This window comes from Symsagittifera roscoffensis, chromosome 5, assembly GCF_963678635.1.
Source record: "Symsagittifera roscoffensis chromosome 5, txSymRosc1.1, whole genome shotgun sequence".
Lineage (NCBI taxonomy): Eukaryota > Metazoa > Xenacoelomorpha > Acoela > Convolutidae > Symsagittifera > Symsagittifera roscoffensis.
Window position 1 is genome coordinate 46,050,654 of NC_087066.1, and position 22,846 is coordinate 46,073,499.

A 22,846-nucleotide genomic window follows, 5' to 3' on the forward strand; every position below is an offset into this window, starting at 1 on the left:
ATTTTTGTCTCTGAAACTTGAAAAATGCGATTTTTTTCAAAAAAAAAGTAAGTCAGTTTTTTCTTCTGTTTACTTGCGTTTATTGACTTGGAAAATATTAAATTTTCGCCTCTGTCTCTTTTTTCCAATTGTCTTTTGGCTAGATTCTAAAAGCCATCTGAATAGTTTTGATGTTATGAACCCGAAATTAACGAAGTATTTCACCTGTGATTACTTGTGCTTAGTTTCGGGGTTTGAAATTCGAAAAATTGGCTAATGTGGCTTAATCAGTGCGCGCTATTTACCAGTAGTCAAATTGATCGGTCTCAGCTAGGATTTCAAATTGAATTAAAGCTAGCTATTTGATCTTTTGGTAACTTGCATAGCTCGTGGAGGATAATGGCTTTCATACGTGTTCATTCAAGATGCTCTTCGGTTTTACCGAAGTGCCATTTCGCCTGTTTTTTGAATTGGGTTAGTTTTATCAAAAGTTGTAAAGAGATTTTTTGAAAAGTTATAGATTATAATCTAACTAATAGCAGTTCTCCTTTTCAGTATAGTTTTGAAACGCAAGTCAAAATAATGTTTTGGTTTGTGTTGAAGCGGTTTCAGTTCTCGAAATCTGCTGGGCATATTTAAAGTCAGTTTTTTTAATATTGTGATTTTCATATGTAGGCTCTGCTCAGCAAGTGATGAAAGCGAACTTCTCAGATACGTCAGTGAAACTCATGCAGTTTGTCCAGCCAAGTCTCTTCGCTTCTGCTATCTCGGCTGCCAAACCCGAATCAAGTGAAGCGCCTCTCCTCTCAGAACTGGAGTCTGAAATGGAGAGTCTTAACTCAAGTCGTCTGCTGGCCAGTTTGGGGGATGGGGGGAAGAGTAGAGGACGGCAGAAGGCACCACCCGCCAAGACAAATGGAATTTTGGCTTTGTCCGAAGACGGAACTCTGTCCCTCTGTACTTTTCGAAGTCTGTTCATGTCTGAAGTCTCTTTCCTATGTGCTCGGTGGGTTTAAGTTTTGCGAAAGTAGTCTTTCTCCGGTTCGCGCCTTAGAGAGAGTTTTTAGCACTTTTTTATTTATCATCGTATTTGGTTATAATCATCGTATTAAAGATGCGCGGAAGATGCAGTTAACTTATTTCGAGAAGTTCAAAGGGAGATTTTTCTACCGAAAGCTTGAAATCTTTCATGAGATCATTCGGAACGACAAACTAAACTTTTTAGGTGTCAATGAGTGTAGTGAAGACATTTACATAGGTCGTTTTTTTTATTGCGCCTATTTGTCTATGAATTTTGAAAACTCAATTCAAATTCTTTTTCTTGAGGGAAGGCAAACTACTATCTTCAGCAACGGACAAATAACAACTACTATCTACAGTAACGGATATTTAAATGTCGTGAAAAAAAAAATACTTCTAGTTCACAAAGTGGAATTTTTAGAATTGCCAGCGCTATAAAAATGCAGCTCTTTATTCGTCTAGTTTTCTCAATTTTGGATTATATCAAAAAGTGTCAATTTTAAGGATTAGTTTGAGGAAATTCAAAAAGTTTTTAGTCATTATTTTTTCCTCGAAAGTTGAAAATTTTTTAACGGCAGTCAATCATTTGTTTTTCAGAGTTTATTGACTCTTTTCCAACTGTCTGTTGGCTTTGTTTGAGTTTTCATGAAGTGAAGTGTGTGTAAGGAATTCAACGAATTTTTATTAAGAGTCGAAGAGTGTAGTGAAGACTCTTATATTTTAAGACTCTTATATAGGCCGTGATAATTTTTCTTTTCGGGAAAAATTCGTTCAAGCTCAAATTTGATTTTTTGCTATTTGACTTTGATTTCTTTTTAAGTTCAGTTCATTTTCTTTGTTTACACTAGCGAACTTGTGAGCGTTAGTGTTATACTACGACTTACACGAAGTGAGCGTTAGTGTTATACTACGACTTGCACGAAGTGAGCGTTAGTGTTATACTACGACTTACGACTACGTCGCAGATAATGGTGCCACTTTTGGGGCATCATTACGGCTTTTTGATAGCACGTGCTTTGGCATCCGAGTAGTAATAAGTTAACACAGTTGATAGTTTTCAAATTCATCGAATGAGTCGAAAAAGTTATCTGTTTCAAACAACATAACAATAATGAACATTATATTTCAGAAATTTTCTAACTCATTGTATCGTGCAAGTTTTTGAAATGCGTAATTTATACAATGTGGCTTGATGCTTTCCGATTTATTACATGCGAAATTAGCGTGGACGCGTTCAGTTTGTTATATTCCAAACTATTACTTGCAAAATTGTGTCTATTTGTGTTTGGTGCTACTTTTGCTGCAGAGCATTGGAAATTTGTTAGCATATGTAGCTGCTTTATTTGTGGCTAGTATTAGCCGGTTGTTAAGTGTTCGTGACCAATTCTCGAGGTAGCAGGTTCGAAGCACATCCGCAGCAAAGTTTTACTAATGCGAGGCTTATTTGTATCTCTTATTTTACTTTAAAAGCTGCTTTTTTGTAGTTCTCGTTCGTGTTTGCAAAGGAAGGCAAACTCCACTATCGAACAGCAAAAGTGTAAAGGTCACGACAAACTTGATTGGCTACTGTTTTGAAAGTCGAATATATTGTTTTTGAAGTTCAAAAAGCTTTATTTTATTTTTTTTGCAGTTTTTTTGAATTGAAGTTTTCTCAAAAAACAAGTCAGTTTTTTGTGTTTACTGCGTTCATTGATTTTTTTTTGCAAATGCCTGTTTGGAAAATTGATTCTGAGTCAAATGCCTATCAAACACAAAATAGAGGAAATAGGAGAAGAGTTTCATCAGCAATTGTCATGCGGACGAATATTTGATTACGCTTGTGACCAGCAAGGGTATCGCGATTGGGTACTAGACTTTTTTCTCGTAAAAAACTTTCTTCACAGAATGGTCAAAATTAGAAATGGTAAATTATGATTCAGTTCACAATGAGTTCACATTTTTTTGCGTCTCCAGGCTAATGATTTCGTCCCAATTTTTATCAGTATTTACTGGCCAGGTGTTTTATATCTGTATTTTGGTAGATTTTCTGAGTAATTTTTTCGCAACTTTCAAGAGGATTAGTAGTTCAGACTCTTATTAATGTTATTATTTTTTCGTTTTTCCAGGCTCAAATTTTACTTTTTCGAGGCTTGGTTTTTGATTTTTTATTTCAATTCATATTCTTCCGTAAAAGAAGGCAAACTCAACTATCGACCAGCAAAAGTGTAAATAATCAGAATATTTGATTACGCTTGTGACCAGCAAGGGTATCGCGATTGGGTACTAGACTTTTTTCTCGTAAAAAACTTTCTTCACAGAATGGTCAAAATTAGAAATGGTAAATTATGATTCAGTTCACAATGAGTTCACATTTTTTTGCGTCTCCAGGTTAATGATTTCGTCCCAATTTTTATCAGTATTTACTGGCCAGGTGTTTTATATCTGTATTTTGGTAGATTTTCTGAGTAATTTTTTCGCAACTTTCAAGAGGATTAGTAGTTCAGACTCTTATTAATGTTATTATTTTTTCGTTTTTCCAGGCTCAAATTTTACTTTTTCGAGGCTTGGTTTTTGATTTTTTATTTCAAGTCATATCCCTCCGTAAAAGAAGGCAAACTCAACTATCGACCAGCAAAAGTGTAAATAATCAGAATATTTGATTACGCTTGTGACCAGCAAGGGTATCGCGATTGGGTACTAGACTTTTTTCTCGTAAAAAACTTTCTTCACAGAATGGTCAAAATTAGAAATGGTAAATTATGATTCAGTTCACAATGAGTTCACATTTTTTTGCGTCTCCAGGTTAATGATTTCGTCCCAATTTTTATCAGTATTTACTGGCCAGGTGTTTTATATCTGTATTTTGGTAGATTTTCTGAGTAATTTTTTCGCAACTTTCAAGAGAATTAGTAGTTCAGACTCTTATTAATGTTATTATTTTTTCGCAAAAGTGTCAGTTTTTTGTGTTTACTGCGTTTATTGATTTTTTTTGCAAATGCCTGTTTGGAAAATTGATTCTGAGTCAAATGCCTATCAAACACAAAATAGAGGAAATAGGAGAAGAGTTTCATCAGCAATTGTCATGCGGACGAATATTTGATTACGCTTGTGACCAGCAAGGGTATCGCGATTGGGTACTAGACTTTTTTCTCGTAAAAAACTTTCTTCACAGAATGGTCAAAATTAGAAATGGTAAATTATGATTCAGTTCACAATGAGTTCACATTTTTTTGCGTCTCCAGGTTAATGATTTCGTCCCAATTTTTATCAGTATTTACTGGCCAGGTGTTTTATATCTGTATTTTGGTAGATTTTCTGAGTAATTTTTTCGCAACTTTGAAGAGGATTAGTATATTTCATGGTGTCTTAGTTTCTCTGATAATTTTTTTTTGGAATTTAAAAGAAAATTTAGCAATAAATTTCCAGCTTATTTGGATACAAGGTGCCTAAATGATTTTTTTAATCTAAAAAAGCGTGGAATTAATTAAGTTTGAATTTTTTGGTTTGTTTATGGATAGAGCAATTTTAGTTGAAATCGGTTCAAGTTGATGGCATAGCGAATTTTTTAACATGCCAAAAGTTTTTCGAAAAAATATACATTGCCAGATTTTCTACCAAGATATTTGGCGAGTTTCGGACGAGATTCAGGAGTGTGGTTTTTTCTGGCTGAAAATTGGGGAAAATAGTTTTTCCTGTTTGTTTATTTCCTTCACGGGCTTTTTTTCATTGTTATCTTTTTGGTGATCCAACTCTCTCAACGTTGCGTATCAAGATCATATTTGATAAGTTTGAAGTAATGTGTTCTTTTATAACGTGATTTTTTCCACTTGTTTTTGTGCAAATGGTTTGAAACTTAAGCATTTATTTTTTTTCTAGTTTTATTCTTTGATTATAATTTTAACGCAGATGTTCCTGTTGATGTTTACAGACAATTATTCCTGTAGGATGTGCAGGTTGTTTAGTTCCAAGATACTAATCAAAGCTTTTGTGTACATTTAGGACCTTATGAATCTCGAGTTTTTTTTATTGTTTTGACATTCGATTAGTAAAACAGTTGATGCTTTTTTAATTTATCAAATGAACCGAAAAACTTCATTTGTTTCGAACAACAGTACAATAATAAAGACTCGGTTTCTGAAATTTTCAGAATATATCTAGCAATTTTTCTGAAATGCATTATTTATACATAGTTCGGCTTAATGCTTTCCAGTTTATTGCATGCAAAGTTAGCTTGGATGGCTTCAATTTGTTATATTCCGAATTATTACAAGCAAATTATGCGCAATTTTGTTTTGACCGTGTAGGGATTCATTTGAGCAGCTGACTACAGGAGTGGCTTCCTTCTCTCTCGTGTCGGCAGAACTGCCTCAGTTAGTGTCCGTAGTGTACAAGCAGAGTGGCACGATCACCCTGTTCGACATGCTCAAGTGTCAGTCAGTGTGCTCCCTACAGCTGCCCCCATCGCACCAACTACTCTCACCCCTCTCACAGCCCACACTTGTTGCAGATGGTCAGGGGGAGGGGGAGGGGCAGGGGGAGGAAATAGCAGAAGATTCTTCACTAGAAACGCCTTATATGGCCACACTAAACACAGCCCATTTCATGTTTGTACATGGTGAGTACTGGAACAAAAAATAGAGAGCAAAAGTAATGTACATTTTTTTGTCGGAAATTGTTTAGGTCGAACAAATTAAGAACTGCTGGTGTCTCTGTTGAATTGGTTTATATGCCTTTATTTGCTCTGAGCCTATAAACCAAACTAATACAGACATCAGTATTCCCAAGAACTAATGATTTCCAGAATTTTTAAGAGTCGATGAACGTAGTTAAGACTCTTGTATAGGCCGCGATGATTTTTTTTCGTTTTTTTTTTGGTTTTCCAGGAAAAGTCTAAAAATTTGTTCAGGCTCAAGTTCATTTTTTGCGCTTCGACTTGTGATTTTTTAAAGTTAAGTACGTTTCCATTGTTAAAAGGAAGACAAGCTCCACTATCGAACAGCAAAAGAGTAAAGGTAACGAAAAACGTGATCGACTTCTTGTTTCCAAAGTGGAATTCAATTTTCAGATTTCCCAGCGAAATAAAAATTATACTTAAATGATCCAGTTTTCCCAAATTGAGTTAATTTTATCAAAAAAGTGCATATCATAAATTTTTAAATAATTCATTGAAATTTGAGAGTTCAGATTTTTTCCAGATGTTTTTTTCAGTTCAGTTCGTTCATTGACTCTTTTCCATGTGTCTATTGGCTATATTTGAAATTGAAAGAGCTACATGATGATCTTCACTTGTCTTTTTATCTCTTTTTAACCTTTCTGAAGCTACTTCGTCAGCTTGTCGCTGGTGTTTACAAAGTGTAAGACTCATCCGTAGGGTTTTTTTTTGTCATAAATGTATTTGAATCCAAAAATGGATTTGAGTTCCCAGCGGATTGAAAAACCTTTTTATCAACTTTTCTCAAATAGAGTTGGTGTTACAAAAAAGCGTCAATCATGAAAGTTTCTTAAAGTTCAAAAAGTCGGATGTTTTTGTCAGTTTTCTATTGTTTATAGAGACTTCCATTTGTCTTTTGGCCAAATATGTGTCTGTTTTGATAGTTTCTTTTTTTTTTCAAGAAAATCTTAAGATTTGTTCAAGCTCAAATTTGAGTTTTCGAGGTTTTACTTGTAGTTTTTTTTAGTTCACTTCATTTCCTTTGTTAAAAAGCAAACGCGAACAGCAAAAGATGAAAGTTCACGGAAAATGTGAATTACTTTTTGTTTCAAAAATGAACTTAAATTGTGTGAATTTCCACTGGAATAAAAAATTATTTTTTGATCAGTTTTTTCTTATTGGGATAACCACGCGGAAAAAAGTGCTTATCATAAATAATATTTGACGTTTCACGAGTTTTCTTGTACATTTTTTCTTCGTAAATTCAAAAATTTTTAAACCAATAATTTTTTCTCTGTTTCCCTTTTCTTTCACGTTTCCAACAGCCTTTTAGCTGTTTTTTTAGCTGAATTCATTTGTTCCTCCTAGATGGTTTCAACTTGTGACTATATGCGTCGCTTATGTAATTTTTTTGAGTATATGCGCTCCGGGGGGACGTAAAAACTTCGATTTTGAAACAATATATGGCTTAATTTTTTCGGCTCAGCCGACGTCTCTAGCCAATTATTGTGGACATGTTTTCTCAAATTGAAATCAATTTAGATAAACGCATAAAAAGATAGTAATTTTTCGGTATTTTGAAAAAAATTTAGAAATGATGGCGTCGCCTTATTTTGTCATGTATGTTTGTACTGTGTCGCCAGTCGTGTGAATTCCAGTCGTTTTTTCACTTATGTGTATCAAAATTATCAGACGTTTTCAGGTTTTCTTGAGTTCATTGAAGCTCTATTTATTAACAGTTAATGAACGTATTGAAAACACTAATGTAGGTCGTCATGCTTTCTTTCGTTTTTTGGAGAAAAGTCTTTCAATTTGATCACGCCAAATTTGATCTTTGGGTTGACTTCTGATTTCATTTTAAGTTCAATTCAATTGTATCTGGAGACGCCCTAATCGGACGGGGGTTCGATTACGGATCATAGCAAAAAATTTTTATAAATTCATCTTTCTTTCGTATGTTAGTTTTCCCAGTGGAATAAAAATACCTGGTACAGTTTTCTCTAATTGGGCTTTTTTAAGGACGCGTTGAGTAAATGTTTGAACCTTTTTCAAGCTGTTTGTTGGCTTTGCTTGGCTTTTTTTTCTATATTTCAAATTATATTAAAAGTTTGATTGGAATGCACTCGAGTGGACTTGGTGTTCCCTTGTTTTTAGGCTCCTGTTCTATTCCGATGAAGAAGCACTCGGACGAGGCAGACGGTGATGGCGAGGGGGAGGATGGAGGGGCGGCAACAGCTGGAGATAAAGAGGGAGGGGGAGAACAGGGTGGGGCTGTGAAGCCGACTAGCAGGGAGAACTCGACTGCTGCTGAGTCAACCAAGTCGAAATCTAGCTCCAAACTAACAAGCAAAGACGAAACCACAGGCAACCACCTCTTACATACTTGTAGTGATAATTAAATTCGTTGAACATTCGCACGTGCAATTTAGTATCGCATTAACTGGTGAAGTGACGAAAAGACGGCAAATATCTATTTGAGTTCGAAATGAAACATTCGAGATCCTCGGCTAATTGTAGTGGTAGTGCTAATGAATCTTGATCTAAAAGAGAACCTTCATCCCAACACAGATCCTAAAGCATTCCTAATTCTTAAGCTTCTTATTTCGGTAGCTGTGGGGAAATAGTTTGAATGAATTGCTAAATATTCGTTTCTCAAAAATAGGAGGTTTTTGTGGAAAAGGTTTTCATTTCTCAAGTTTTTTTGGAAACACCACAAGTTTCAGTTTTATTAATTTGAAAATTACAAATAATAAAATGCTTTCATGTTGTCTGGGTACCATTACCATTGCTAGTGCTATCTGTTGCTAACACTCTCTGTTCCATCTGTCTGTTGGCTAATTTGTTATGATTTTTGCAAACAGATGAAAATGCGGAGCAAGATAGAGAGGACGAGGGAGAGGAGGAAGAGGAATCTGTCTATTACGAGACTCACCGAGACATCTTCTCATTCCCACTGCGCTCCCTCCCATCTCTCGACTGTTACTGGGAGGAAAAACGGAGAACAACTGACCACATTAGCACACAGCAGTTGAATTCTGTGTCAATTCTCTCGACTGGCAAAGAGGAGCAGAATATGGGGCTGAATAGACATCATGGAAACAGTTGTAGTCACGTGGACCGAATAGGACTCGAGCAACTTTGCAGATCCAACTTCTCCAATCGGTTAGTGAGCTGAGAATGTCCTGAAAGTTTAAGAGAATAGCTGTTTTTCATTGTAAAAGTCGCAACAGCTGAAGATTCTGAAAAATGGTTTTTCCGATCACGGGGTTTTGAAAAAAGTGTTGTTTGTTTTCGTTTAACGCTGTATGATTTGAAAACTGAGGGATGTAGTTGTAGTAGTAGTAGTCGTAAAATACTTCGGCGGGGAATTTATACAAGTCAAACAATAGTATTGTGAACTTTTTGGCATTCGCTAAAATCAGTGTAATTCGAAAGTATTTGTTTGCAGAATTGTAGACCAGACAGGGAGTATAGAGAGGCTGCGTAAGCGGTGGGGACAGTTGGGACAGGACGTGAAGAAAGTGAGAGACATCCGGTTCAACAAAGGACCCTCCAGAGCATCCAATCTCACCAGAACCAACACGAGGAGTGCCAAAAATTAAGAAGAAAAAACTCAATCTGCATATTTTCACCCCAAATTCGCTCTTCAATGGTAAAGAGTTTGTAAAAAGCGTCACTCAGAATTTCCAAAATTTGAAATGAAAGCAAGTTACTAAACTTCCCATTCATCTCGAACTGATACTCTTAAATGCTAAATAGTTTGTAAAAAGCATCACATCTGTAAGAAATGTACATATGTATCGATATTTGAATTAATCGTAATAATTGAAATTTAGAATTCTTTGTAATTTGGAGATTATGAAATTAGGCCAGTGTTAGCACTCAATTGGAGAGTAATTGTAGCTCTACTCTACGGCGAATCGTTTTTTTCTGGTGTCTTGACGGCAAATGCGCTTGAGCTCAATGTAACGAGCAGCGAATGTTGATTTTGCGCATATAGGTAGAAATGTGATTTATGCTCCGGGGCATATGATTATTTGGTTTAAATTGAAACCAATTATTGCATTAGATCATGATTGATGACACAGTCGTATCGCGTGTGGTTATTACACTCGCGAGCGTAGTGTAATAAAAATGACTATTCTTTTTTTGCGATTAGCAGGCGTTATCAAACTGGAATATAGACTTTTTTCGGGTTTAACAGAATCACTTGTATCTCGGATGATGATGAATTCAAACTTCTAAGCATTACCGGCCAATTTAGCCTGGAGGTGACGATTACTCCTGGTATGGCAAAAGTCCTGGGTTCGAATCTGCCCAAGACCTGTTTTTTTTTCTAACAGGAAATATTCTGTTTCACATAAAATTATTTGTCTGCTTATCTGTTGTCGTATCTTGACAGAATTTTTTGCGAGCATTTTTTAAGGTTGCATTTATTGTTTGATTTACTCCTACAATTTGTAATTTTACTTGTCTCGACTTCGTATTTTCTTTGTTTTGTTTCGCTTGAAAAAATTCCTTGGTACAAATTGTTTCGGTCTATTTTTATCAGCTTAATGACCTAATTTGGTGGGGTTGTTCCAAGGCAAACAACGTGAACACTTACCTCCGCACTTTTCATGATAGTTGTATGTTTACCAATCGGTTTGTTGAAGTTATTTTTTCATTAGGAAAATTCCCAAAGATTTAGCAGAAAATTTACTGATTTTAAAAAAAAGGGTATCTCTTCAAAGAACGCCTACTCCCCTGTGTGCTTGAATGTTCCAAAAGAGTTTCTTTTTAGTTGACCCCTCTAACTACAGCCTTCAAAAAATCTGTGGGAATATTTGACCCATATTTTTGTTTTGTTTTTTCGTTTTCTCGAAAAATACTCCTCTCAAATCTGAGTTTTTTGTGTTAAATTGAAATTACAGGTTGTGAGTCCCTTCTGCATAAGCGGCTACGCCCCATTTTTCACACAAAAAGCTATGATTCTCGGCAATGATAAATTTTTGATTAGTTGACAGTTTTTTAGACTTATCTCGCTATTTTGCCAAATCTGATATTATTGATTTAATCGAATCAACAGGTTGTTGAAGCCTATCTTTATAACTGGCTATGCCCAGTTTGTTGAGAAAAATTATGACCTTCTAACAAATCGAAATTTTGACTTAACGCGAAAATTACCGTGCCAAATCTCAGTTTTTGTTCAATCGAGAAACCCCGTTTTGGGAGTCTTCTCTGCTTAAGAGGCCACAGCCAAAAAGTCATGGATCTTGGAAATCCTTTTGACCGTTTTTTTTAAGTTTTGATGGTTTTTAGAAACTTAAAAAAAATTTTAATTTACAATCAAATCTCAGATGAAAAGTTCATGTGAAAGAATTGGATGCGATAATCGTTGCCGCAGAAGTGGCGATTCTTTTTTTTGTAGGAGAAATGTTATTTCATTGAGAAAATTGATGATCTCAATTTTTTTTTAATTCTTACTTATTTTAGTAGAGAAACAATTTTTCGGGCAAAGTCCAATTCTTGAGATCATTTTTTTCGTGCCGCATCAATATAGCAAATTCATTCAATATCAAACAGCTTTAGCTGGGCTTGTATTTTTCAATGTAGACTTACAAAAGTTTAGTTTCACCGCGTTTTTTTTTCAACAGTAAAAATTATTTTTCGAGTTTTTTTTTATGTTTGTGATGTATCGCAAGTGGTGCTTCAACCTAAACGGCAATTGTAAATGACGCCACTTTTGGGGAACCATTACGGCTTTTTGATGGCATATGCTTTGACTTTCGATTAGTAATAAGTTAACGCAATTGATGCTTTTCTTATTCAAATGAACCGAAAAAAGCTACTTGTTTGAAACAACAGTACAATAATAAAAACTACAGTACAGTAAATTTTCCAACTCAATATATCTCGCAATTTGTTCGAAATGCATAATTTACAAAAAATTTGGCTTAATGCTTTCCAATTGTTTAGAAGTAAAATTAGTATGGATGCTCAGCCTGCTATTTTTCAAATTATTATAGCATGTTAAATTATTTGTTGGTAATTGGTGATACCTTTGCTGCATCTCATTGGAAATTAATAAGCATATGTAGCTTCTATATTTTTGACTAGTGTTAGCTAATTGTCAAGGACTGGTGGTACAGATCCGAGGACAGGAGATTATTAATCTCCTGCTCATAGGATTGATTACATCACCTTACAGAGCTGATTTTTTTGTCGTTTTCCTGCTAGCGTTTGCGAAGCACAGCTTCGCTTCTCTGTAACAGTTGGTGCATAAGGTTGTCAGGTTCGACTCCACGCGCTTTTCTTAATTTTCATAATGTCCACTCAGAGGTGAAGTGGAGATTCGAATCACCTGCGATACTGAAACTATGCATGATGTTTGCCAAGCAAAAAACCAACATCAATCATTTAAAAACCAAATTAGCCGGTTGCTGTGCTAGTAGAACACAATGTTCCGACCATGTTCATAAGAAAATAGCAAAAAAAAATCATTTAGTTTGTGTCGTTTTTAGTGCGCCGTGTGATGAAAGACCTATACGAACACCTAGAAATTTAGTGATTGAGGCATGAACGACAAATTTGCCTTCAAAAAAACAAATGAACTAAAAATTGGAAAAATCTTTTAAATGTTTTTACCCTTGCGATAATCTGGTACTAGACTTTTCACCGTAAAACACTTTGTTCACAGGATACTTCCTGGACGCACTCATATACTTCTCTTATTATAAATTCAAATTCAATGAACCAACTGGCACATATTTTGTTGAGGTACCACACGTTCTTCAGGTGGCTACGACTTGTAGTTCGAATCCGGTCGGGTCCCTTTTTTTGCAAATTTTGTGTTTTTTGGACTATCACAGTCATTCGTTTTTGTATCGCAAGTGGTGCGAAATTCAGCTTTGCCTCTGTATTTCAGTTTTCTGCACAAAGTTTTGAAAATTGATGTGATTCGAGTGCTATAACAGTGAGTAGTGAGTGACGTGTAGTTAATGAATTGCGCATGTAGGACAAAATTTGTTTTCGAAAAATAAATTTTTAACAAAAAATATTATTTTTTTGGAAATTCTTTGTTGTCAATTAAGCGCTGAAAGAAATAACCACAAGTTGATTTCTTGATAATAAAATCAAATTTTGTGAGCCTAAAGTAATTTTTATAAAAAAAAACATTTACATTTTCCTTATAAGAATCGTTACTCGATTTCGTTTTTCGCTTGAAATTGAACCAAAAAATGAAAACGCTGAACAATTTTTTCATATTATTTTACACATTCAATATTTACGCCACGAAGATTCCTTCACTATAGTCCACAAAATTTCTTTCGCTATACGCCACAAAACTTCCTTCGCTGTACGCCACAAAAATTCGTTCGCTGTACGCGACAAAGCTTCCTTAGCTGTACGCGACAAAGCTTCCTTCGCTGTACGCCACAAAGCTTTCTGCACTGTACGCCACAAAGCTTTCTGCACTGTACGCCACAAAACTTCCTTCACTGTACGCCACTAAACTTCCTTCACTGTACGCGACAAAGCTTCCTTCGTTGTACGCGACAAAGCTTCCTTCGTTGTACGCTACAAAGTTTCCTTCGCTATACGCGACAAAACTTCCTTCGCTGTACGCCACAAAGATTCCTTCGCTGTACGCGACAAAGCTTCCTTCGCTTTACGCCAAAAAGCTTTCTTCGCTTTATTGGAATCTATTGGTAAAATTGCATTAAAACACTTTTACCAACTTTTGCTTTGTAATACAATGGGCTGGATCTCTAAAAATCCAATCACTAATTGAGTATTTTTAAATTACATAGTTTTTTCAGATCAAATTGTTACTGCATATTTTACTCGCTGCTGATTAGGGTCCTTTCTTCTCTTTTTTCGGCCAATTTTTACGGCTTTTTTTGTAAAAAATGGGATTTTTTTGAGAAAAGTAACCATTCAGAAGCAAGTAACCATTTTCGCTTACTTTTTGAAATTTGAAAAGATTTTGTTTTCTTTATGTTCAACTTGTGTTTCTGTTCTTGATTAAAAGTTTTCTTGACGCAAGTTCAGTCAGAAAAAATTCCTTTAAAGTCAAAACATTGTTTTTATTTTTTTGGGATTTAAAATAATTTCGAATCCAAATGTTCTGATCCAACAGTGACAATATCTTTGACTCTTGAACTGCGAAATTGTGTTCGCACTCTGAGCAATCTGGAAAGCCATGCAAATGTTGAAAAATTAGAGCGCATAACCATTCAAAAAATTCTCAAAAAAGAATAACCAAACTCAGAAACATCGCTTATTTCTCGTCTAGGAGTCATATTTTGCATAATTTTTGCAACTTCGGTTTTGCAGCACGCTATAAACATGGTGACTTACAGAACATAATTTTTTTTTTACAAAAAGGGAAAACCAAGAAGATAAAATTTAATAAACATTTAAGCAATCCATAAGGAAAATAACAAAAAAAGAGGCAAAATTCATGGAACACGATTGAATTTCAATCAATAAATCAGAAATCAGACAAAACTAATTCTATTACAGTGAAAATTTTTTCTTAATCAAACTAAAGAATCGACAAAATAATCCTACACTCTCTCCTCCCTTTGAAAAGCGCAAGATAAAACAGGTGCACAGAGAATTCCCTTTCAGTAATTTATTAAGTTTTTTTGTCTGATTTCTTGTCACTGCGTAAATGGTTGAAAAACAACTTCGGAATATCATTTTGTTCAATTCATTCTAAAGTGAGGAATGACCTTGGGCAGTGATTTGGGGCCAGGTAAGAGAAAAAGTCTCGACTGGGGTCGCCTGTCATTCGATACTTGTTGAACACGTTTGAGTGGTAGTGGACTGCGTAACTGCATCGGAACAATCTGTTCCACTCCTCCGCCGACCTCGCCTTCCGAGGCCACAGCTCCTCTCGGATTCGGCTGAACGAGGCCGCCATGAAAGTGAAGTCGGGTAAGATCGAAAAACTGCTGCTACTTCCTGCAATCACAAAATAATGAGAGGAAAGAAACCAGCCGAAGTATAAACCAACCGAAAACGCGCAGAGTATACAAAACAGTCGAAAAGTTACGTCATATAAATGAAATTTGCATTACTTTCGAAACTGTTACATAATTATTTTTCAATTATTTATAAATATTATTCATTTTAAAACTAATTCTGTTTTCAGTCACTGCCAGCATCTCTGTTACCCTTATAAGTGAAACTGGACACTTAGTAACTTTTCATGCATTAAGCAAAAAATCAACAAACGAAACTTTCCGTGGGTTGCCACTTTTTTAAATAGAAACTAATCAGTACCTCTCATGTGCACCTTTAGTTTCGTGCTCGTACCTCTCAATTGCAAAACTCATCAGTAATTTCAACTAAGTATTGAAATAATTGTCTCTGTTAATAATTAAAACAAACTTCAACTAAACTTTACATTGCTTATTCTCAGTCGAATAAAATTTCAATTATGCAACCAAGTGATATTCACCCAACCACAGAAACCTTCAGATTTGAAAACAATTCAGTTTCTTAAAAGTTTGGTTCAGTGACTCAAACGACTAATTTATGTGGACTCTTGGAAACAATGTTGCTTTTCGATGTGATAGATCTGTCGAAGTTAACAAAAAGTCAAATGATGGAGGAATTTTGCTCTTTTTTACTCAACCCAAAACTATGACAAGTTCTGAGCAATCCAAACGAAAAACAGGATAAAATTTGAGGAGAAATCTAAGCAACGTCTAAAAAACGCTAGAAAATCTTTTTCAAAAAATATATAACCCGACCAAAAAAATCAAATTTCTTGATGAACTTAGTAAATCAATTGACTGTGCACAGCCATACAAATGGATATTTTTAGGTAATTGGAATTTGAATTACCTTCTTCAAGACAAAAAGTAGTCCCTTAATACCATCCACATTCCTTAGTCTTGATGTAACAAAAAAACAGTACTTACAACTCGAAACTCAAATTGACTGTTTTATAACTGATCTGTTCAATAGGTCAGTCAGGTAAACCAATGATGTTCAGGCTACACATTCAAACTGACAATTAGGCCACAATTTCTATAATTGAACTAAAATAGCCTTCTAAAACAAAATAAACCTAAACGCAAAACAAATGTTTTTAAAACATTAGTCCAAAAACTAAATCAAATCAAGTTAACTAGGAAAGCGTCTTCAAACAAAACGACCCCGAATCAATGTAACTTCGCCTAATTTGCTCCGCAACTATCATTTTTTATATGTAACGATGAAACTAAGATGAACTTTCAAAATTCGAACAAACTGAAGAATATCATCATTGATACTACAAACTCAAAACAAATTAGTAAATTTCTATTTAGTTTCAATTTTTTTTAGGAGAAATAATATCAAATAAAAATAAACTGGCAAAGGTACTTAAGTTCAAAACTTAAACTCAGTCTTTTTTTGTATAAACTTACAGCAATCCAACCATCTTTCTCTAAAAAAAAACATACTGAAAAGCAAAAACGAAACGTCGTTCATATCTTTAAAAAGCGATGAGTGCAAAAAAAATTTACAACTCAATGCAAAAAGCCAGGCAGTACTGACATTTTGGCTTTGTTTCTAAAAAGCGATTGCAATTAAATATGCGCGCATTTTAACTTCCTTTTTAAGCATATCTGAAAATATTGCCGCAGAAAATTAGGAGAGCAAGAGTTGCATCAATTTATTTTAAAACTATTCTGAATTTACATAGAACTAAAAACCCAGTTCAATAACAGGTACCTCATCAAAAAAAATTCAATCAAACAAATAAATGAGTAATTTTTTTGCAGAACCTACCAAGCAACACACAAAATGGTTTCAGAAAATCCTGCTCACCAATTGACGCAATTTTAATCTGCAACGAATCGTACAAAAAATTAATAAAAAAGAAATTGTTGCCTTTTCATTAGATCTTTGAAAAACATTGATTCTATTGACCATAAAACTGTATTGAACTTTTCTGACTATGCAAAAGAAGTGATAAGCTTTTTCATCAACAACCAATACAAAACTTTTATTTCCCAACAACACTGAACCAGATTGGTTTTCACAACAACAAGGTGTCCCTCTGATAATCAATCTGGATCTTAATGATTTGAACAAGCGAGTACCGAAATCATGCAAGGCAGTACAGTACGCAGTTGACACACTACTATTTTGCAATGCCTTAACGCAGATTTTGCAAGAAAGTCCTGAAAACAATTGAAAGTATTGATTAAATTATTTTCCTGGGTTTTTGTTCAATTCAATACTAAAGAACTGATTCTATCATAATCAGCATAAACGAATAATATATTCAGTTTTACTGGGCCAAAATATCATCGCAAAAACCAATGTTATCTACCTAGGAGTAATTTAGACCAACTTCTACCGTTCCAATAAAAAATTGAAATGATAAAAAAATGGCCTGAGGAATGAAAACACTCAAATCAACCAAAAAAACTTTTTCAAACAAAGTTTGCCTAATATAAATGAATGCTTTTATCACTAGTCACTTGCATTATTTGGACGTAGTTCTTAATAGCATATCTGCAATTTAATGAAATCACTCATAAAACAACAGTGCTGGGCCAAAAAACCAGCTGCTGTTGTGCAAAGTTCGATTCCTTGTCCGACTTAAAATTGAAAAATAACGTACAGCCTATTTCCATGTTCCTAGATTGAACCGAATATGCTATTTCTGGAATTATTACCTGCATATTTTAAATAAATAAAACTACCGTATTCAAATTAATACAGGCAACAAAAAGTTGTTATACGTCGAAAAATTTAATAGACAATATACACAACACTCGTTTTTCAAACGATCAGTAACTGTATGGAATACAATAGAGGAAAATAAAGTAAATTTTTGTGATCAACTTTTCTATAGATGAGCAAAAACAAACTTAAATAGTTTATTAATGATTACGCAAAGAAGAACCATCAGTGGTAAAACATCAAGGAAAAATTTCAAGTTTATTCAGGAAAATGGGCTTATATTTTCATAATAGTTAATCAATCTTAAAGTATAAATTAAACTATCTCTTTATTTAAACTTAAATTCGTTGAAACCTGACGTACACGTGCATATCTGAAACAGTTTCATTCGACAAATAAAAAGTTAGTTTTTTTATATACAACAAATAAGTATTTTTGGCTGGCTTATATGGTAGCTGTTTAATACTTCCGTTGGTTTATACACGAATAAATTATTGCTTTTGCGTTGAGCTTTTCCGAGATAATTTCAAACCCTTTTATTAGTGTCCTGAGACTCAGGGACGTCGGTCTATAAGTTTTGCGAGAACTTTGACCTGATTTTCGATTTTCGACTACATAGAACTCCGGCCTTCGCCTACCCCCAGTACGGCCCCGGGAACACTATCAAGACAAAACGTCCAAAACGTCCCGCCTGTTTATATTTAGCTGGTTGATTCACACTCACTAGCCTTGAGTAGATGTGATATGGATGTTGAGGAGCTCCTTCAAACTATACATTCGTTTGGCCACTTTGGAACTGACTCTTGGGCCGGCTTGTTGTCTGTCGTCCAGCTGCGAGTCATAAGTAGAGTTCACATATGCCAACACATGCTGGGGGAAGGGGTGTCCTGCACTGAAATGGAACTGGCCCGGGTTGATCTTTTGACCTCTCTGACTCATATCGCGGATATTACACCCGCTGTCCGAATGCGACATTAGTCTAAACGGAAAAAGAAATGGGCTTAAACGGTGTTTTGAGTCGCACCGGTCGCGGTGGTTTTTTTTCTGTCGCGCCGGTCTTCAATTGCCAAGTTTTGGTCGCGCCGGTCTGGAATTACCAATATAAAGTCGCGCCGGTCTGGAATTGCCAATATAAAGTCGCACCGGTCTGGAATTGCCAAATTTGAGTCGCGCCGGTCTTTTCTTAAGTCGCGGACCTCGACCCGGGTTATACTAAAAATATTTTTCAGCTTTTATATTTTTCAGCTTTTTTATCTGGTTAAAAGTTAAATTTAATTGATTAGTTGGACCAAGTTAACATCCCCCCTAGCAATTTGGGGAGGGGAGGGGAAGGTAGTCTGTTAACTTGGTTCTAAGTGGAAACTTTCAGCCAATCTGAATCAAGGATTTTACATGCAGCGCTTAGCTAATTTAATCAGATTTAAATGCTGGGTTGGAAGATATTAACTTGAATAATTTGAATTAATTTTTGTAGTTAATTTTATTTAATGACTTTGCGCCCATGTACTTAATGTTGCTTGATGCTGATTTATTTATTCAATTTATTTTATTTGACTGATTTTGCGCAAATTTTTTAGTTATTAATGCCAAAACAAAATTTTTGATCCAATGTTCTCGAGGAAATTTATTGGAGAATACTGAAGAAATAAATTTGTCATTTGTAACGCTTATTGTTTTTGTCTTAAAATAAGGCTGTCGAGACAGTTTACACTACTTTTTCTTTTATTAATTGATTTTTTAATTAGTTGCCAGCCCAGTTCGCGTCATTCAAACTTGGGTTTCTCTTCCGTGGGGGAGAGATGTCATCCATTTTATGCCACCTTAAGGAAGCGGATGAGACAGGACCCCTCTATCCGTGACCAAGGCGGAAGTCGAACCGGCGACCTTTGTGTTTAAAGCCGTGCGTCTTGGCCACTCTGCCACGCCTGCTCAAAAATTTGAACTACTCGAAAATGATTGCTAAAAATAACTGTACTGCCAGCCCCCTTTTATTGTAGTCGCTTGAAATAATGGATGTAAGTCAAAAATTCAAAACAGAAAAAAATGAAGTTAAATTTTACTGAGACAAAGCCAAGTTCGGTAAGAGACACTTCGAGACATGATTTTGCAGCTCTTAACTTAATTTAGGGCGATCTATCTCGTGACAGGAGACAACAAGAGCGTAAACAGCAGCGTACATTGTTTTTGTTCAGCAGCAAACGATTGGCAAAATAGTCTCGGTTTTAAGTACAAAAAAAATTTCTTCAACCTTACTGGCTAAACCGGCCTGTATAATTTTTAAAGTGTGGTGGTAAATTGTTTTCTCCGACTAAAAAGATGCAAGTCTCGAGAGCTCAAGGAACACTAGGCCGTTTGCCAAAAAAGCTACAAAACTCTAAATGTTTGCGCTATTTTTAGGTCTATGTGGTCTAAGATGAGATTATTTGAATGTTTCTAAGAGAAGATGGCCATGTGCCAAAATCAACAGATCAACCATCAGTCCCAGGGAAAAGACCGGCTTCCTGGACCCATTGTTACACGAGACCTGAAAACTTAAGGCGTCAAATCCACAGACTGCCTTGATCGAATGCATGGAAAAAACGGGATCAGGATGTCCAACCACATCCCCCCCCACCCACGATGGGAAAACGGACATTAAACGCATTAGTACTAGTAATAGTAGTAATATTAGTAAGTTCTTCAACTTAGTGAAGTTTCTAGTGCGTGGTGTGACAAAAAAACTAAATACCCGCATAGAAAAACAAATCAATCGGCATTAGCGATAACAGTTACCTTCAAAAAAAACATGGAGAAAAATTTTTAAAAAATCTAAATTTTTCTTTTTTTTTTGGACAAATTTTTTTAGAAAATTTTTAGAGCCAAGATAACGGTAAAGGAAGCTACCCAAGTTAGTTTTTTAGTGATTTTTCTGGGTTAAATGACAAATTATTAAATAACGAACGTTACTCGATCGCTTCAATCGCTTTAGTCTGAAATTCAAAAAGTTCAAACCAAATTTTATCAACACAAATTTTATCAACAAGAGGCAACTTTTGAGGCAACTTTTGAACAAGAGGAAAGCTTCGAACTGAGACTGGCGAGACTTTAAAGTGGTATATCACTCGACCAATTAATTATGATGAAAAGTTGTGGTACCTGTTTTTGCGCAAAAACAAACAAAAAAGAAAAAACTAAAACACCGGTATTCAAAGCTACTACCCGTATTCAAAGTTCCTAGCCTATCAATAACTTTGAGTGCTTTTTGAGTCAACTTCTCATTAGCCTCACTGTTCTTGCTACTAAAAACTACTTAGACCATTAAATGAACTTTAAATTGATTCAGAGCGAGTCATCTAGAAAATTTTGGATCAATTCAAATGTCTAAAAAATCTATTTACATCGATTTAGATATATCAATTAATTCTGAAAAAAATGGATTAATTTAGATTTAAATTCATTTGAATATAAAATTAAATGGAGAAAAAACATAGATTTAAATTGATTGCAAATCGATCCAAACAAGTTGTGTAAATAAAATCAGTGTAAATTGTAAATTGATTTTGAATCAATCCAATTGGATTTTTTCCCGGTTTCGAAATGAGATCAATTTAAACCGGTTTAAAATTAATCTAAATGCATTTACTTTTGCTCCGAAAACTTTCTTAGAGTATATGATGTTAGTTTAGGTGTTAATTTTGAGAACTATTTGATTATAGTATCTGTATGAAATTCAAGAACTATAATTCAAAATTTTATCGTTTTCTTTTTTCAAATCAATTGTACAACAAAGTGCTAGTAAAATAGTTTTTTTAATACATTCATCTGCCAGGTAGAAATTGCCAAACAATTTGGCTTTTGAAAAAAATATTAACTCTGTTCGCAGTACAACAATAAACGATTCATCTATTTATTTTGAGTTTGCCACCTATTGTAATATATCACCCTTTCTGATAAAAAAAAATCGATCTTAGTCGACTTTTGTCAGTGCTGGAGCAAACGATTATGTATTGATAATATTATAAAAATTGCCAAACAAATGGTGTTTTTTTGTCTACCAACCTGAACGAAGTGAAATGATGACATTAAACTATTAATTCTGACGTCTGAAACCATTTTTTTCTCATTTTACGGAACTAGTAAGTCTCAAAATCTCATGAGCGAAAAATAATTTCTGACTTTTTGAAGATCTCAAGGTCATCAATATTGTGGAACTATAATTGAAGAAAACATACATGCTTGGTTTTCCATTTTCAATCACGATGTAATTCCTCAGCTGTCGCAGACTTCTGAGCACGATGACGTCCAGATCTAGGTACGTGCCCCCGTACTTGTAGGCCAGAGCCATCCGGGCCACGTCACTGTAATGGGCCATCTGGTGAGACACCACTCGCTCAAGCCGGTACTCCAACCCCTCCGCTGCTGTGTCCTTCATCCAGTCAGGGTTGTTGTTTAAACTCCATACGTTATTTTGAAATTCCAATTCATAATTGGCTTTTTGTCGTTTTTTCGTTAGATTACGTAGAATATAATCAAAAATTTAAAAACAGACGCAAAGCTGCGCGCCGCAAACCGAAGTGCACTTTCGCCTCGGTGTTTAAATTTTTGATTTTTTTTCTACTTAATCTATTTTTCAGTGAGAGAAATACTCAGTAAGATAAATGCCTACGACATTGCTATAACGGAATCGTTCAGCAGTCTTACAAAACCGGCTTTATGCATGCGTCTTCTGGACTAAAACTTATTGTTTCAGATTGTCTTCAGGTGTGTTGTATTTTTTTTATTTGAAATTTTGAGTTTTAGTCTAATTTTGAGCAAGTAAAGCGAGCGAGGTTTTTTAAAATTGTTTATAAATGCTTAATTCTTATAAACCAAGTTAAGCATTGAAGATTAAGTTTTACTCCTGGAAATAAAAAAATTTTATGTTTTTTTTCCTATTATTTTCGAGAAAAAATTGTTGTTCAATATACCTATTCAGAATTGCTATCGAATAGACCTAAATTTTAAGCTTTCATTCATATCCTCGGCTCTTTTCCACTCCTCCACCCGCATTTCAAATTTTCTATTTGTACAGTTGTTGAATGTGTTATTATTGCTAAATGCGTGATGTTACAATGCAAAGTATGACAAAATTGTTCACAATGGATAGTTCGTTCATCATGCCAATTTTCGTTGCATTAAGGCAACGCTTAATTAGTTATTCAAAAATGAAAATCGAATGTGGGGGAAGTGGAAAAAAGCCAGCTCCTCTTATCATACCACCAATTTGAAAACAAAATTAAGTTTGCTTCATTCTTAAGGTTTGAGCATTCTGTGCCACTTGCACAGTAATCTGCTAGCTTTTTGTTCCGACTTTCATAACGAAAATAACGGAATATTTGTGCTCGGGGTGGGGTTTTTTTCTTCAGACAAATTTCGACTTTTTAACTAACCATTTTTGACGGAATTTTTTTATATCATTCAAAAGGTATTGTTGTCCTGAGCTTAATTTGAAAAAATATTTCACCTGTGATCATTTTTTGCGAAGTTATGGGGGTTTAGAGACTGCCATTTTGGCCAATTTGGGAC

The 22,846-nt window shown here is 34.9% G+C and overlaps 2 protein-coding genes across 4 annotated transcripts in view; one reads left to right on the forward strand and one right to left on the reverse strand.

Annotated features, from left to right (window-relative positions):
- The window catches only part of LOC134846440 (uncharacterized), a 331,689-nt gene extending 322,231 nt beyond the window's left edge, over positions 1-9,458 (forward strand). The window contains exons 12-16 of the mRNA XM_063863795.1: positions 655-985; positions 5,283-5,593; positions 7,784-7,993; positions 8,491-8,791; positions 9,078-9,458. Of these exons, the coding sequence (XP_063719865.1) occupies positions 655-985; positions 5,283-5,593; positions 7,784-7,993; positions 8,491-8,791; positions 9,078-9,231 (1,307 nt within the window). The 3' untranslated portion in view covers positions 9,232-9,458. The remainder of the gene's footprint in view (positions 1-654; positions 986-5,282; positions 5,594-7,783; positions 7,994-8,490; positions 8,792-9,077) is intronic.
- Positions 9,459-14,233: 4,775 nt separating this feature from the next.
- LOC134847018 (uncharacterized) lies at positions 14,234-21,704 on the reverse strand. Of its 3 annotated transcripts, XM_063864502.1 has the most exons (3): positions 21,514-21,704; positions 18,031-18,281; positions 14,234-14,581 (listed from the first exon to the last, which is right to left on the reverse strand). In XM_063864502.1, the coding sequence occupies exons 1-3, from the start codon at positions 21,651-21,653 to the stop codon at positions 14,328-14,330; spliced, it is 645 nt and encodes a 214-aa protein (XP_063720572.1). In that variant the 5' UTR covers positions 21,654-21,704; the 3' UTR covers positions 14,234-14,327. The 3 variants fall into 3 exon arrangements, 1 of the variants encoding a protein (XP_063720572.1); XR_010162846.1 differs by lacking the exons at positions 18,031-18,281; positions 21,514-21,704 and adding an exon at positions 14,903-15,024; XR_010162847.1 differs by lacking the exons at positions 18,031-18,281; positions 21,514-21,704 and adding an exon at positions 14,936-15,015.
- Positions 21,705-22,846: the final 1,142 nt, after the last annotated feature.

Coding starts and splice junctions, on each gene's coding strand:
- LOC134847018 (XM_063864502.1), bottom strand. CDS start 21,653: ATGGCCCATTACAGTGACGTGGCCCGGATGGCTCTGGCCTACAAGTAC. Junction 18,282..21,513: donor GAAAATGGAAAACCAAGCAT/GTATGTTTTCTT, acceptor TTTTCCGTTTAG/ACTAATGTCGCATTCGGACA. Junction 14,582..18,030: donor CCATATCACATCTACTCAAG/GCTAGTGAGTGT, acceptor TTGTGATTGCAG/GAAGTAGCAGCAGTTTTTCG.